This window comes from Coturnix japonica, chromosome 10 (genome assembly GCF_001577835.2).
Source record: "Coturnix japonica isolate 7356 chromosome 10, Coturnix japonica 2.1, whole genome shotgun sequence".
NCBI lineage: Eukaryota > Metazoa > Chordata > Aves > Galliformes > Phasianidae > Coturnix > Coturnix japonica.
In genome coordinates, this window is record NC_029525.1 from 11,895,655 (window position 1) to 11,912,935 (window position 17,281).

At 46.3% G+C, this 17,281-nt stretch overlaps 1 protein-coding gene across 5 annotated transcripts in view; it reads left to right on the plus strand.

Moving 5' to 3' along the window:
- The window catches only part of NTRK3 (neurotrophic receptor tyrosine kinase 3), a 186,154-nt gene that overhangs the window by 15,357 nt on the left and 153,516 nt on the right, over positions 1-17,281 (plus strand). For all 5 annotated transcript variants that reach the window (XM_015873065.2, XM_015873066.2, XM_015873068.1 and 2 more), the window contains exons 2-3: positions 7,632-7,706; positions 8,581-8,652. In XM_015873065.2, the coding sequence (XP_015728551.1) occupies positions 7,632-7,706; positions 8,581-8,652 (147 nt within the window). The remainder of the gene's footprint in view (positions 1-7,631; positions 7,707-8,580; positions 8,653-17,281) is intronic.

The following is a 17,281-nucleotide window of genomic DNA, read 5'->3' on the forward strand; positions in this document are numbered from 1 at the left end:
CTGGGACCTCCAGGTCCTGCTGAGGAGCAGAAATGAAGCTTGAGTGATTGTCTGCAAGCAAAAAAAAAAGAAAAGTAAAATGTACTTGAGGTCATGGTTCAAGGATATGGGGGAAGTTGCTCTTTGACCCTTAGCAGCACCAAGAAGAAATGCGTCCCACTAAATAAATCATCAGCATCAGTGGTGAAAGGTCATGTTTGGGTAGCAGGAACCCATGTGCTTCCCTCTGGGGAAGTTATGCCTATATCTGTGCCTTTAACTGGAGATCTGAGATGGAAATGATTCTCATATACTGTGTTTCCCTGCCTGGGTCGGCTCGAACACAGCAGCCCTGTTAGCAGCATCTGTGGCTGTCAGTGCCTTCTCACGTAATATGTTTGCAAAGCCCTTTTTATTTTTTCACGTTACTGTGAACAAAGTGGGAGTGCTGGGAGAAGAGCTTTTAAAGTGTCTGTTCCTGCCCTGCCTCCTCCTGCCTGTGTCATGTTTACAGTCACGTTGGCTCACGTCTCCTTCTAAGAGCCAGTTGTCTTCCCCATTACGTACCTGCTATTTCCATGACCTTCCACCCCACTGTAATGTGTGCATCCCCCTCCTCCTGAGTGACGCTTCTTTTCTTCCACCTCTGTGATAAGCGTAGGAAGGGGGGGTGGGGGAAGAAACAAGAAGAGATACTTTATTTTCTCTGCCTGGACTGATTGCACACTGCAGGAATCCAAATGTTATCCTGATGCAAGCCTGCTGCCAGCCTGTGGGGTTGGAGGCTCAGTATCCAGAAGGGTTTGGGAACTGCTGTGCCTGTCCCGAGCGGAGCGGCTGGGAGCCTGGCCACCATCCAGCCCAGCTGGGCATTGCTTCGTAAACATCAGGGCAGCCAAACTGCTGGGGGAATGGAGTTTAGGTTCCTTGGGAAAATGAGAGTTTCGTGGGAGCAGGACATGAGCCCAGGACAGATTGGCTCTAACCTTGCTGCATGGGGTCAGCAGGTTTCCTGGTGTTAGGACTGGTGGGAAAGCCCTGATTAATGAGGCTGAGGTGTTATAGAGGAGGATGAGATGGGATGGAGGGTTCTGGGTGTATCCACAGCTGTGGCAGAAGCACAGAGACCTTTGGGTTTTGCACTTTGCGATGCAAACAGAGGAGAAGTGTCTGCTGCTTGGCCCCAGAGCGTGTGGCTAAATTTAAACAGGGTTTGGGATGAAGCTGATGAGAATATAAAAGCTGCCAAATTTAGACTCGTCCGGCATTTGTACTTTTGGGGAGCGTGCCTGTGGGTTAGTGGGGGTATGCAGAAGAGGATTAAAAGTGGTTTAAAGTCGCTTAAAGCATCCTTTTCTTTGACCTGGAGGATGCAAAGAGAACCAGCTTCTGTCCAAAGGGCAGCCTCCTTGGTCTCCTGCACCCCATAAAGCAAAAGGTGCTCTCTCATCTCAAGATTAGTGCTCAGTGTAAGATATGGTCTCTCTCCCCTTGGCTTGCCCTCTTGTCCCAGATGGCTGTGGTGCAATTGGGCATGCTTGTTTGTGATTGCAGTCATTAACAGGAGGTTAATGAGGTTCTTCAGCATCATGGGGTTCTGGGACATCTCAGTTCTTGCGCACTAGCTGAGATGTAACAGTGATGAGAGATTAAGGCGGGTGTTTGTTGATGGCAATTGCTCTGCTGTCCCACTTGGGCCTATTTCTTCCTTTCTAAAAGCAGGTGACTGGGCATAACTCATTCTGCACTGCAAATTTTGGGGTGGGATTTGAGAGCTTTTTCTTCTGCCCAGTCCTTCTGGAAGAGCCTAGTTTGGTTTGTTGGGTTGGATGCCCAAGCTGATGATGGTTGGACCCACAGGAGGGTGACTGGGAGCATCCTCCCCAGCACTGCTTACCCTATATGGCCCTGACAAGAGAAGCAAATCTGCTATCACACAGAGAGCTGTGTTACAGTGGTGTGTTTTACGATCATTACCTTGACAAATTGCAATTACACTGTGGGGTTACGCTAATAATTAATTCTACAAAGCTGGATTTGCTTGCATCCCCACCCTTTCTCTCACTGACCTCAAATTATCCTTAATGATGTAAAGTTATCTGCTGTTGGGTGACTTTTTCCATGTGCATTTGGAAAGGGGAAGCCCACGCTTCAAATAGGGAAAATATTGCCCTCATAAGTCTTCATTCAGCTGCACTTGCCTTTAATGCTCAGTTACCAATTCAATTTTATAACTTCCATATTGAGGGAATCAAGTCCTTCATGCCTCTGGTTATTAAATGTATGTGATAAGTGCCTTATAATACTGCGAAAAATGGCTGATTTCTTTATGGCTTCCCCAGCCCTGTGGTTAAAAGGGGCTGTCAGCCCCAGCTTGGCTGTGCTATGCCCCAGAGCACAGGGCTTGCCCCAGTGGGGTGACATTGGTGACAGTGGTTTCCCAGCCTCCAGGGTTTGCTGTCTGCTCCTGCACCTCTACCTGGAGGAGGCAGGGCTCAGTAGTCAGTAGATGACTTCTCTCTGTTCTTCCTACGGTCACATTCATATCTTCATGGTGTAGCGCTGGCGTGCCAAGTGGTTTGTTTATAATGCTAAACATATCAGGTAATTGAAAGCTAATGCTCCTATCTGCGTTGCGAGGTGTAATGTGCCTGGTTGACAAATCAATTTTCCCATTGCCCTGTGAGAGAAAGGAGTCCAATACTCTGCTTGCTTTTCCAATGTGTGCATGTTCTGAATTGGGAAGGGCCCACAGAGATTGCTGAGCCCATCTCCAGGCTCCACACAGGACCACTAACAATTCAAACCGTGATTTTAATGTGTTGTCCAAACCTTTTCTTCTTCCATGGCCTTGTCCCTGGGAGCCTGACATGGCATTTGTGCAGCGTGGCTCTGAAGATGATGTGCCATCTGCTCTGTCAGATTGGAGCTGATGGCACCCTGATGGAAAGTCATCTTCCTTCAGTCTGGGCTGGATGAGGATTGGGTACCACACATGTACACATGCTATGTAATACTTGGTGCTCATCAAGTGCCTTTTTTTTAAAGCTATTTACCACAGCACTTGAAAAGCTGAGAGAGATTAGATAAATATTATCCTTGTCATATAAGGAGGGTGAAGGAAGGTCAGAGACATTAAGTAGCCTCAAGCTAATCACTCAGTAAATTGGCATAAGCTGCTGCTTCTCACCCCTGCCTCATTCACGTGGGATAAAATGAGCCTGGTTGTGTTTAAATATTTGTGGATGTTTTCATCTCCCTTGCTGCATTGGCCCAAGGCTGGAAAAGGAGAGTATAGGGCTGTGCAGGCTTGATGCGTGATCTCAAGGAGGTGACACCAGCCTGCGTCCAGATATATTTGGCAGAGTGATGGGGATTCCCATGGGATGGTGGCAACTGCTCTGCTTCCAGCAAGTGGGGCTGGCTGTAGGCATGTCTGGAGACCAGCCAGAAGTTAAAGCCTGCCATTGGGTGACCATATGGCCAACGAGATCTCTGATCTGTCAGCAAAGCTGGGAAAAAGCCACTGGCTTCATGTAGCGCTTGGGAGCTGTGGGGATGGCAAAGAGGGCTTTGTGCTGTTTGAAGTGGGGGCTGAGATATGATGCAGGACTGACCTCCTAGAGATGGCTTTTATCTGGATAACTCTATAATTGGTAACTGATTTCCTAACAGAGAGAGACCGCTTCATGGTGCGAGGTTAATATGATGGTGTTACATTGAGAATAGTGTAGTGTTGGAGGTGAAGAGCTGGCTAAAGGGGAAAAGGTGGTGAAATATGTTGGTAGAGGTTGCTTGCAGGTGAAGTTGGCTCCTGCCTTCATTAAGGCATTGGCTCAAAGGGCAGGAGCTGGCTTGTGGGTGTTGCTGCTGGCTCAGTGCAGGGGCTGTGGGGGCACAGAGGGCTTAGCATGGATGAGGTGAAGGGCAGAAGCAAATCCAAGGAAGTCTGTAGTGCATGTAAGGGAGTTATGTGGGCTTTTGCTGTCAGCTTGGAAATCATGTCAGTTGGGAATGGTCTAGTGGATAGAAGATTTCAGAAAGGACAAGCCAATGGGGCTGTGATAAGGATGCTGTGATCTTGAGCTGAGGGCCAAGGCATTGTGTGTACCAGTGGAGAGCTGCCTCTGTAAAATTAGTCCTTCTGGAGACTGCTCCATGTTTCTGGTCACCCTTGTTGAAGATAAGAAGGACTTAAATAGGTCGATGAAGAAAATGCAGCCGTTTTCTGTTACAGTGCCTATCACGGTGGTACTCATTGTGAAGGTCACTAAAGCATATGATCCAGTTGTGTGTTGGGTTCGAAGCCAGAAGTGAAACGATCTCACCACCAAAGCTCTGTCTGAGCAATGTATCTGCATTTCTTCTGTGTCTTGAGGTAATATCTCTTAAGGCATTTGGTTCAATTTGCCTTGTACTTCACTGCTCGGTGCAGGCATGCTGCCCTGGGAGAACTGACCTTGTGTAATTTATAAATGATTGCTGGGTGGGTCTGACTTCCTTGTAAAGGAAGGAGAATGTAAATAGCAGGAAAGGAAAAAAGCTGCTTAAGCAAAGATAATTTTGATGCAAGACAAAATAAATATGAAGTGCTTGTGTTGTGTGTGTTGTAAGAAATGAGAAGAGCATTTCAGTACAAATTTGGAAGGAATAAGCCCCAGCTTACTCCTAAAGAGGACAATTTGGTTTGTAAATGGCAGCTTTGCAGTGCAGGTAGACCTGGACTTGGCCAGAATCTGCATAATAGATGTTGTCTTTTGAGGGCAAGCAAAGCCATGGAAAGGAAGAGGAACTAACTTGGGAAGGTGAAGGATGTGAAGAGGGACTGAAGTTTTAGGGTTGAAGTTTCTTTGGTTGGTTTGTTTTCCTGTGCAACTGCTGCCAATTCTGCAATCACAGCTTGACTCCTTGAACTTTCAGAGTAAGATGCATTTCTGTTTATTTTGTGCTGGCTGGATTTGCCTGAATCCCCTTCTTAAAGGTTACGCTACTCTTTCAAAAGCTATCGGGAACAAAAGAGAATGGATTTCTGGGTGTATCTTTGGGGTGTCTGTCAATGAAGTCTGATTTGCCGCTTTGAGGAGATAGAGAGTGACTCCTAAGCTGAAATAAGTGTGTGTGTGTACATATATATGTGTATGAAAATGACTTTCTGGGGCCCCTTGTGATGGGAAGCATCTGTATAACTACAAGGACTCAAAGTTGCTTGCTGAGCTGTGCACCTAATTCAAGATGATGCCATCACCCTCTGTTGCACTCTATCTAAAACAGCTGCTGTGTCATGAGATTATATGTGTGTGTATTTATTTCCACCTCCCTTGTCACTCCCTATATGAGTGTTTTGTGTGTGTATGTTAAATAACAAACTGAAGCGTATCTGGCTCAGGAAAATCCTGGGCTGCCTTTGGGAGGCTGGAGCATGGATTCTGGAGGTTTCTTTACAGCTTGGTGCAGTGTCCCTTCTGGAGAGGTTGGTCTGCTTGAAGGGCAATAGCCATTCTTTTCATTGGAGGTCTGTACTGGCATAATGGCTCTCTTCTACTTCCATAGTTACAGTGCAGCATTTTGTAGACTGCATGAGAGATTTCTTCATTTTGAGTCCAGAGCAGGCCAAGACATTTGTAGTTCTGCCAGATTTACAGCTCTCACTAAGACCCCCAGTCACCAGCAAGACTGTGTGTCATTGGGAACAAGCCCAGGTCTCTTCCTACCTCTCATATGCTGCATGTGGCTTTGAGAGTCAGGTCAAAAATAACCTCGACTATTTTATTTTAGCAACCACAATCAATGAAATAAGAGCCAATCTGGCTGCCACCTCCCTCCCAGCTGTGGTTGCTCCATAGCTCCTGGCTCAGGGCTGCTCCATCTCTGCCCTCTATCAGTGCTCGGATGCTGTATCTCCAGCATGCCCTAGTGGTAAACCCAAGTCATCCCCTTCCTGCCTCTTCTTTTCTTGGAGGAGCTTCTCCTTTGGATGTTGGAGTTGTGTCTGTAGTCCTGCAAAAGACAAGTACCCAGAAATACAGTCCTACAGTCTTGTACCATAGGATGTGAAATTTCAGTGCTGCCCTTTCATAGACTAGAATAGAATGGCTTGAATTGGAAGGGACCTTCAAGATAATTGAGTTCCAACCCCCTGCCATGGGATGGTTGTTCCCCACCAGCTCAGGCTGCCTGGGGCCCCATCCAGCCTGGCCTTGAGCACCTCCAGGGATGGGGCATCCGTAGAGATGACTTTTCTGGGTCTCTGTTCTTCTTGGATCTGGAGGGTGATAGCACAGAAATGTGTTCAGGGATTAGGTTTAATCCAGAATTTGGATTTTTACATTCCTTTTTCTTTATCTGGCTGGCATTTGGGATGTAGCTTAAGTCCCAATTCTGTTGTGCTTTTTCATCTGTTCTTGTGCAAACATTTCTCCAGCACTCACTATGTCTTGAGAAGGAATTCATGACCTCTGTGACTGCTCTGGGAGTGGCCGAAGGTCCCTATTCCCCTTATTCACTCTCTGTTCCACCATGTGAGGTCCTGTTCCCAGAGGTGATGATTCTTAGCATTGGCCCATCACCCCTAACCCTCCATCACAAGAAATGCTTCACTTCCCAGAGCTGCGCACAAACCCAATGATGGCATCAGGGCCAATGTGAGTTTGAGTGCATACATTGTGCAATTTGGAGGCTGCACTTCTGTTATGCCTTATTTAAGGGAACTGGACAGATGGACAGACCGTCTTTGAGGTTGCTCTGATAGAGGACCACGTTTACCTGCTCTGCAGCAAGATTCTCTTGAGAACGTGCTTTCTGGTGGAAAGAATATGAGTTTGGTCTGTGAGAAAGACTCACCATAGATTACCTGGCTGGTGAAAACTAAGCTTCCTCCCAGCTGTATTGCATTGCAGCTTGTTAGGGGCCTGTGGCCATGCTGCTGCCAGCCTCACTCCTATGCTACTGATAATAGGGGACCCCGTCCTCTGGGGCTGTCGATCTGTCACCGTCCCCCAGCTCTAATATTTACTGAATAACGATCCCCTGGCGACAGATCTATTTCTGTTCTCGTTCTCCATAACATACCTGCTAGAATGCCCCAGGCGACAGAGGAATTTATAATAAAGGCATGGCTTCCAAACTGAGTTTGGCACTCTGCTGCCAGCAGCACTTCCAGCTAGCAAGGACCAGCACCCTGTTTGTCCACCCTAGTAACAGAATGGATAAATATATGACCATTCCTCCCCCTCCCTCCCCCTTTCAGGTCCCATATTTTTTGCAGAGAGGTTTTATTTACTGTCAGTCCTTTTAAGTGGCATTTTTTCACTGATGTGCACGGGGAGAAGCAATGACTTTACCAATAGTGTACAAGGGATCGATTGCATTCCCTACACTGGAAATTCTGAGTCAAACTGTGGTGGTGGAGGTTGTCTTTTTTTTTTCCCCCTGGAGTGCTGGGAACACAGAATAAAAAGCAGCATGGGAAGCTGCTTATTTTGGCAACGTGATGCATACCACATGTATCTGGGGGATAAGTGTGCTAAAGCCAGAGTACATCCAATCCCCAGACCTTCTGCACGTTGAAGGTTTGGGCTATCACAAAGGTGAACATGATGCTGTGTGCTGCCATCTGGGTGTGCCGTGGCTGAACCTTTCCTTCTCTTTCACAGACACATAGAGAACTGGAAGAACTTGCAGACGTTGAATGCTGTAGACATGGAGCTGTATACGGGACTCCAGAGGCTGTGAGTATGTCTTGCATGTCGGGCAAGAGAAGCGCACTGGGCAGTCCCTTCCTTCCTAAGCAAATGGTTCCCTTTGTCTCAGTGCAGTGGCATTTTGGAGCCTGTTTAAGCTGCTGGCTCTGCAGTGTTTTGTTATGAGACTTCACAAAATGGAGATGAAGTGCTTTCTGGTCTTTGCTGGATCTGGGAGAAGGAAGATTGCTAGCTCCTGACAGTTCTGTCAACACACATCAGCCCTGACCTCTCCTCTCCCCCGCTGTTCTGGTGCTGGGCTTGTGCATTGTTCTGACTCATTTCAGTCCCACAATGTGAATTTCCAGCTGTCTCTGCCAATCCTTCAATGCTGGGCTGTTGGTTCTCATTTAGTTTGGTTGTTGTTGTGGTAGTGCTGCACAATAAGGAAATGGCATCTCCCTGTGCAGCCCTGCTGGTTTCAGAAGAGAATGACCTTGTGCATCACAAAGCACTTTAGGCCCAAGGGTCTCGATTTGTTTGCTTGATGCTTGGGAAGGCTGGGTACCACCCAGGTATCTGAACCCCAATACACTGCATGCTAAACACACATCTTGCATGCAGACTGATGCAGTTCTCATCTTGTCAAAGCAAACAGTAAAGAGGTGTACTGTTGTTAGCAGCTGCACTGTGCTGAGCCTGTGCTTCTGTGTATCAGCTGAAGCTGAAAAGCCCAATTTCCTCTGCATTTGAGGAGGCTGTCTGGGGGTGAGATGTCCCTCCTTAGGGACTAGAGGGCTCCCAGCATACTCATTTTGGCACTGCTACTCCCAGTATTGGGCTCTGTCTCTGCTACATAGCACAGGGCTTTAGAGCTGTCTTCAATGTTGACTTCATTGCATCCCTTTCATTCTCTTTGCAGGACAATCAGGAACTCAGGACTACGAAATATCCAGCCACGCGCCTTTGCGAAGAACCCTCATCTGCGCTACATGTGAGTGAGTGCAGCCAGCTGCTGTCTGTGTCCCCTCTGCTCCCTCAGCAATGCCTTGGTCATAGAGCATGGCATGAGGGAGGGGGGGATGCTGAAGGGGAAGGGGTGGAGGGACGGCCATCTCGTTATGCAAATCCTGAGGCACGTGGTTTTCTCTTAATGAGTGGCTTTGGGAGCTGGCTTATTGGTGGGCATCAGGTAGGGCTGGAGTAGTGGCGTTGTTGGGTATTGTGTGAGTGTCCATCTCCCTGGGCATCATTAGCCATTAGATATGAGATCCCAAGGAGTTTCCCTATGCTTGAGGCCAAGGGATTTCTTTACTGGATATCTATTCACCTTCCCAAGGCATTGAACAAAAGCTGGAATACCATACAAGTTATGGGACATGTTCATGGGCTTGAGATGTCTTGGCAAAGCAGCTGTGTCCAAGGTAAACCTTACTTGGCTCTCACACAGATTAAAAGAACAACAAAGTAGAAGTTGGTGAGAAGTGCACGGCTTTGGGTGTGAGCTGCCAAGCGGGATGGAGAGCATCCCTGTGTTTTAGAAACCAGCACCACTAGTGTTTGCCATGGAAAAATGGTTGCAGAGCACAGCTATTTGACTCTGTGGGTGCACGCGGCCATTAACATGGGATATTACCGGTGGAGGGAGATAGATCCAACCTGCAGAGCCATATATATTTGTCTTTTGATGTGTGCTCAGAGATTATTTGAACTGAAAACCCCAGAAGCTTCCTTTTTGGAAAACCAGTTACAGTTGCTAAGTGACGGTAAAGTACTTGCTAAATAGGAGATGTGCAGTACCAAAGGGCATGAATAGTTAAGGGCGTTATGAACAAACATGGGGCCTTCCTGAGTTGTTAAAAGTGCATTCCTTGTTATAGTATAACCTCCTTAACACTGGCCATAGGGATTTCCCTAATTTTCGTGCTTTATTATGTTGATTTGTAGCATTTGTTTCGTGTGGTTGTTTATTAATGGGAAATGCTCTTTCTGAAATACCTCTCCCAACTGGTAGTTTTTTAATGTAGTTTGTCAATTGTGCAATTGCAGCTTATTAATTCTTATCTGTTTACATGCATAGTGTTTGATACCTGATGAAATTTGTTCAGTTATCATAGGAGTGTGGAAGGAGATATGTTCCTTTTGAATCTGAATGCACCATTAATGTGTACACGTACATTTGTTATTGCTTTCTTAGAAAATATTTGGGTTCATTTTTTTGTCTTTCGTGATTACTTTTGAGATGGGGAGGGAAAAAAAACCCAACATATACATCTTGTGTCAGAAGCTGAGGTTGGTATGTTGTGATGAAATATGTGTTTGTTTACTGCTCGGGCTGTGTAAGATTGATCATGTTCTTAACGTCTTTCTTTCCTTGCTGTTTCAAGCTCGAGGCAAGGAAGTGCATTATTTGGTTGGTGTTTGCTGGTGGGATTTGATGCTGTTGAGCGCACCCAGCGATGTGTCCCTGGGGTGTGAATGTTTGTGAGGTGTCTGCTCCTGGTGGTGGATTCTCATCCTCAGGGATGCAGAGCTGGGTCTTGCAGGGACATCTATGTCCTTGAACTCTTACATCATGGTGCTGGCTTCTTTTTCTTAGGACTATCTAATTCTGGCATAAGAGAGCATGGATGCTGCCTGGGCTTACAGGCACCCAGTGCCAGTTGGGTTCTGCTATGTGCCCATAGAGCTATGCCAGCACATCAGGGTGTCTTCTTGGCTGCTGCTTCTTGGAGAGCTCAGCTTGCTGAGAGCCTGATATTTTCTGGACCCACTACATGTAGGTGCCAGGGGTAAAAGGATTAATGGAAATATCACTCTGCTGTGAGTCTTGGACTGTTTTAAGTGGGTATAGTAGCTGACGAGAGCAAGGGATACCATCCCAATCCCCTCATGGCAGAGCTGGCAGCAGTTGAATGTGTTGCAGGACAGTGTGGCTTTGCTGCTCCTTTGCTGTGTGTTTGGATGATTGCAGGTGGTGCTGAGATGTATGGACTGCACATGTCTAACAACATAGAGATTTCACAGCCTGAGTAAGAGTGATCCTTGGACCTCATGGGGTGCTGTGAGCTGGATCTGAAAAGCAGCAGGCATTTTTCCATGTTAAACTTGTATGCAAATGACAGGGACTCAATTGCTTTCTTTTCCCTCCATCCCTCCCTATTCTAAATTGAATCCCAGCCTCCCTCTGAAGTGACTTTTTCCCAGTGTCCTTCATCAAGGCTTCCTCATCTTGGATGGACCAGATAGCTCTGCCTTCTCCCTGTAGCTTCTATTTCTGTCCGTTCCTTACTGCATGTGCTTGTCTTCAGACCCCAGCTGTGCAATCATAAGCAGATCACTTAGCCCTAATTGCAGGAGCTCAGGTTTGTAGGGGCTCAAAATGGTTCTGGATGAGGTTTGGTGTGTTCATTTAAATTCCACCCCCTTCCCCATTGTTGTAGATCTTGGGCCATTGATTTCTTCTAAAAGTAGTTCTGACTCTGTGTTGAAGTGGATGGACACGTGCTTGATCTAAACTGAATGTCATCCAGAGCCTTTCTGGAAGCCTTTCCTATTTCTATGCAGAGTTGCACTGGTGGGTTCCTACTCCCATTTCTGTGCAGCTTTTGCTGTCTCTTGGCTAATAGGGAAGTGGTTGTGGAGAGCACCGTGCATGGAATGTGGGGTGGATAACTTTGTTCTGACTGCTCAGATGTGGGTAAATTGGGGTAGCAGACTAAAAGCGGTTTAGTGATGACACAAAACCTCAGTCTTTGGCTTGATGTACACAAGAAGAATTTGGGATGATATGGTGCCTAAATTTAAGATGCATAAACCATCTGAATACATATTTACTATGTCACTGTGTGTAGAAAAGTTTATTGAGGGGAAAGTCTTGTGTGTTCTTACCATGCCTGTTCTTCTCTTAGTAATACTGGAATGCTCTGGCCAATTTAATTCAACTTGATAGGAAATTACAAGTCACGAGGATCTTTTCCCAGGTAACTGTCATGAAAATAGGCAGAGAAACAGCGCAGAGAGGTTGTTGTAGTGCCCTGTAGGAAGGAAAGCAACGTGATCACAATCCTTATTTACACACTGGGAAGTCACCAGGAAAACCCAGCTCTGGGAATCTAGTGCACAAGAGAGGACAAGACCTGATTGCTTCTAGGCAGTGTGTCCAGCCTGCTGCTCACAGCTGGGGTGGTAGAGTTAAGCATGTGGGAGAGGAGAGTTCCTGCAGATTGTGCCTAGGGCGAGACAAATTGACTTTTGTGGTGTCTGAGTCTCCCTGTACTGGGAAACAGGTACTTAAGAGACTGTAATTCCCTCTAAATGTTTTCCTGAACAGCTGCATACTGGGCCAGCCAGTCAGGAGGCACCGTGTTTGCAGAGGGTAATTGTGCGCACCTTATTTATTGTGGAGGAAAGAAAACAAATTAAGGCTGTGTAATTATAGAGACAGGCACACTTTTAAATAAGGCTTAAGTAGTCAGATTTCTATTTAGAAAATTAATAATTGCCATTTCTGCCTGCGTTTAGAGGCTCTTCTTAAAGTGTCTTCTGGATGTTTATACGTGTTCTAAATGGGTTTGTGGGCTGGCCAAGACACAGCTCCTGTCAAAGAGCTCTCAGCACTGCCTGCCAGAGCAGGGATGGGATTGAGGATAAAGCTTTTTTTCCTCTATTTTTCACCCTAGCATCTTAAGGATGTTCTTTGGGAAAAGCCAGGATGGGCTTCAAGAGTACTTTGTGCTGACTGCAACTGGTTTTGGAGTATCATATGGGCAGGCCACTTTCTGTTCTGTAGGATTTTTATATCTGTGTGATCTTACCAGTGTTTTTGCTATAAAATTAAGGCTTGAGGATAAACTGGGAGGTGCTGGCAGGAATGTGCATGGACCCCCTCTGGCTGATAAAGTGTGAGCTGGCTGATGAATGGGTCTGTTCCCATAGGGAATTCAATGTGGTTAACCTGGAGTATCCTAGGACCTGTGCTATTGGTTGTATAACTCAGAGAGTGGAGTTGGGTTGGGTGTCCCGTTGGGCACTTGGCAACTGTGGCGTCACTGTTTGTTGCAGGGGAGCTGGACTATGTGCCCTTTAGGGGTCCCTTCTGACTCCAGTGATGTAAGGTGTCATGTGAACTGTTATGCTGGTGTTGGAAGTAATCTGCAGCTTTGGCATGGGAGTTCCCAGAGTCATGCTGTGGCTTTAGTCTTTGACAAGGAAGAAACTGGGGTGTATCCCCTGAAAACTGAGGTAGCCAAGCAGTGTAGAGTGGGTGAGTTTGTGTGCTCTTCAGTGCTGTTTTGGGACAGCACTCGAAGCCCTCCAGCAGCTGAGGCTCACATGATTACAAGGGATGCAGGTAACAGATTGGCAAGGCTGGCAAGGTTTGCGTTCTTTGCTCTGTGCATATGGGAGATTGATCAAGATCTTATAATAAAGAAGGAAAGGAACAGAATATCAGACTTTGAATTACTGCAAGTATAGCATCAGTCTCTCAGTCATGGCTTGAGGGTCGTTTTCCTGTCCTTTGTGTTTAATGATCTATTGCCTTGCTCTAAAAGAGCCACTTGTGTATATAAGGCAGAGTTAAATGTTCTCTTTTGCTCTCCTCCTGTAAACAACTCCACGCCCTGTGACTGCCTGCAGTCCCGCTCGATCCTGGATGTGCTATTACCCTTTCACTCTCTTCCCGATGATTTCTCTACATTTTGTTCTTTCATTGCTACACTGCTCTCATATCCATCTTGGCAGCCTCCTCCTAATCCAAACTGTCATGTGTTAATTGCTTATGTTTTCCTTTCTGTACTCTTGAGCTAGTGCAGTCTGACAAGTCCTGTGCGTAAACTGGGGCACAGTAGATGAGAGCTCTTAACTCACTGAGAGTATGAAGTAATGTGCTTAACTAAACCATCTCCTCGATAGTTTAATGCCTTTTATTTTGCATTTCCAAAGGACTAAATGAGAGTTGAATTTTTGCATGACTATTAAAAAAAAAGAGGAAAAATTAAACAGTCTTAAATAGTCATTAAATAGAATGTTCCTTCATTATTCCTAATCAAGCAGGCAGTTTGGATACAATTTGATTCACCCTTTAGAGTAAAAGAAGTTCCCACCCCACCACCTTCTAACAGTGAGCCTCTGTGCTGTGATTTACTTAGGAGGCATTTTCCCCTGTGTCTCTCTAGTTGTAATGTAAAATGATGGGCATGCTTATAGTGTACTCACCAAAACAAACAGCAGCAATGTCTCCTCCTCCATAAACTTTCCTGCTCTGTCTTTCTATCTGCTCTGTTCCCTGGATGCCAGCACAGAGCAGATATGCCAACTGACAGCAGTAGAGATTCTGGTTTCCTGCAGGTTTTCCTTTAGGCTGGGTCAAAGTCATTTGACTTCTATGTGGAGGTCTGGGTGTAGGATTCCTGACTGCAGGCTGTTCCAGTCAGCTCAGGAGGTGTTTTGTGTCGTAATAGGAGGTGGAGCAGTGATTTTATGAATTGTGTACTCCAATGGGACTTGAGACAGAAACTTTCTATCTCGAGCACTTTGTACCTTGGAGCAAGACCTGTTCTGCCTTGATCTCCCCACCTGAAAACCTGGAACAACAACGCTTGTTTTCTCTCCTTTTATGTGTTCTATTTGCAGTATAACTCCTGGTATGGTTTCTAGTGATATCTGGCATTCAACTGTGGGATGTGGTTGCAATGTAAGATGAGCTGTAATAATGCTATCACAAGTATTTGTTGCCTGCTCGGATTCTGCCATGCCTATTGCTCTAGTACCTGGACTCTCAGGATTTTAGCATGGCTTTCTCTCTCCTTCTTTTGAAATGCTGAGATGTTTCCAGCTGCACTGTGTGACTATAGGGACTTATTTTGCTCTCTGAAGATTGCATTGTTTTTTGGAGTATTTGTGGAAGAGGCAACTGCTGTTCTTTTAGAGAGTAACGGTTGCCTTTTGAGTCCTGTTTTTCCCTTTTCTTAAATAACAGAAACTGCTTGGGGGTGCTTGTCCTGTATAATATGTAGCCCTTGTGCAACAATGACCTGATAGATGTCTTCTTGTGAGATGCCATTCAAAGACTGGCCAAACATCACACGTAGTCCTGAAGGAGATTGTTGTTAGTTAAACCTCACTATATCTTCCAGCCTCTCAGAAGAGAACACCAGCAGCACATAATGAGCTGATTCCAGCAGTTAGGGGACTGACTATGACCAGATTTTGTTTCTAGGCTCTTGAGATCACTTCATAATGGAGATAATCCAGAAACATCCTATGGCTATTCCTTTTTGTTGTTGAACAAAACTTGTGGCTCAGTTATTGAGTTGTGTTATAAGGTGTGTCTTATCTACCTTTGCCAGTGTAAGAGCTACTGCACAGGGAAGAGTAACATCCCAGAGAAGACCCAAGAGCATGGAAGCCTCATGGAAAGCTGCTGGGAGAGAGAGAAATCACGGTGGGATGAGGGAAAGTTGAGTGACCACTCAAATTATCTCACCTGAGATTGTTTGTTTTCTTGATTCTGGTTTACTAACAGTACAGTTCCAGGGATGATTTTTTCCCTTTTTTGATGTACAGGCTTTAAGCACCAGGGCAGAAAAATAGAAACATTCAAATCATACATTATTTGAGTAATAAGATACGTCAGGGCATGAATGATGAGATATTAATCCACGATAGCGTGTGACTAGGCAATAATTTAAATGTCAGGAGTTAAGCAGTTGTGTGTTTTATTGGAATTATAAAATTTTATTAGAAAGATGTAGGGGAGGAAGGGAAAGTTTCTCACCAAACCTCTCCCTTCATTTGTATTAGGGGTGAATTTTGAATTATCAAATGCAAGACACTGAGATGTTTATAAGGCTGCGAATAGGAGTGCGAGGTCTTTCTTTCCCAGGTGCTGTGGGTGATGGGAGGGGACAGGTCCCACCATCGGGCTGGATCACAAGTGTGCCTGGCGTCCCCTCCTCCCTACTGTGCAGTGAATGGCTCACCGCCGTTCAGCACCACGGACAGTGCCCCACCCGGCCCTCCTGCACGTGGTCCAGCTTCTCCTTCCCACCCTTCAACCCAGGTCCGGCCTTTGTCCCCCCCTTATCGGGCTTATCAGTCTCCCAGCCTCCGTGTTATCAGGCCTCCCCGCCTCCAACCCTCCTGTTCTCTCTGCCTACAGCTGTGCTTTCCAGCTTCCAAGCAGCTCCAGCCACCCTGACTGTAGTACAGGCCTTTTCTGCTTGCAGCCAAGCCACCCTGCTTGTGCTGAAGCCTCATATTACCCCTGCCTCTTGCTCACACCTGCATGCTGTGTCTAGCTATAAGGTCTGAATTCACCTGAGGAATGACCTGTCTGGTTTCACTGCCAGCAGCTCTTTCAATCTTCCATCTTTCCCTCTGTATGAAGCAAGTCTTCTGAGATGTCTGTTTGACAGACGCAATATAAACTTTCTGAACTGCAGTGGCTCCTGGCACTGGCTTTGCTCTGCAGCAGGAATGGAGTCATCCTGCAGCACTTCTACCCAGCAGCTGTCTGTGGTTTTCTCCCTTGGGAAGTTTACTAGGAGAGCTGACATCTGACCTCACCATAACCACAGCTCATGGAGCCTGGTTAAATGTTTGTTGAATCCAGTTGTGCTTGTTGATAATTGTGAGTAATTTGCTATCTTGGAATAATGAAGGAATGCCTGCTGCAGTTTGAAGCACTCTGAGCTTTCATGGTGATTATGTTTTTCATTTGAAAATACTCCTCACAGTGACCAAGGTTTGTAGATAAAGGGTAGAGGAAATAAACTTATCTTTCTTTTATGTACAACATGTTTTGAGAACAGGAAATGTACAGCCCCCTTTTTTTCGGATGTTCCTGTGAATTTTTTGACAGAACTAATTGCTAAGGACAAAACATGTTTCTGCTTTTAGGGTAGTTATGAGTGAGGATTGCAGTAAGCAGGATTTGCTGGACCCTGGCTGCCTTTAGTAGCTGTAGGCAACTCTCTGCTCAGAACAGTACTCCCCTGCGTGTGCTCAACTGCTGCAAACAGGAACATTTCTGCTCCAAACCCCGTGCTCAGGTGTGCCCCTTGGTGCTGCTGCCTCCCTGCTCCCCCTCCCCATGGGTCCCTGGGGAGAGCTGTGAGCCAGCTCTCTGCTTGATGTTGTCTGTCTCCCAGGTTGAGTGTTTATCTTGCCATTTGATGAGGCATTGCTGGAGCATATCAGCATCACCTCCTGCTGAGGCCGGGAGCCTCTGTGATGCACAGGAGGTGGCAGCTGCCAGCTCTACTGGCTGACAGTGCAGTCCCTCTGGAGGAGTCTGGTCCCACTGGAGGTGCATGATCCCAGCTCTGCTTTCTCTTCCCCACATGTGCCCCACAGATCTGGTCCCTCGGGGCGGGTGTCATAGAATCATAAAATAGCTTGGGTTGAAAGGAACCTTAAAGGTCATCTATGTGTCCAGCTGCTTGATCCTAAGCTCTGCTGCGCTCAGCAGGGATGCAGGCTGGGTGCTGTGGGCTAATGGCAGACTTTCTTTTCATTAGCTGGTGTAAACACAGCTCTTTGGCAGCAGCCTCCTTTTCTGAGCCTGGGAAGACTGTATTTCCTTTTATCTATAATTTAGTGAAGTGTCAAGCCACAGA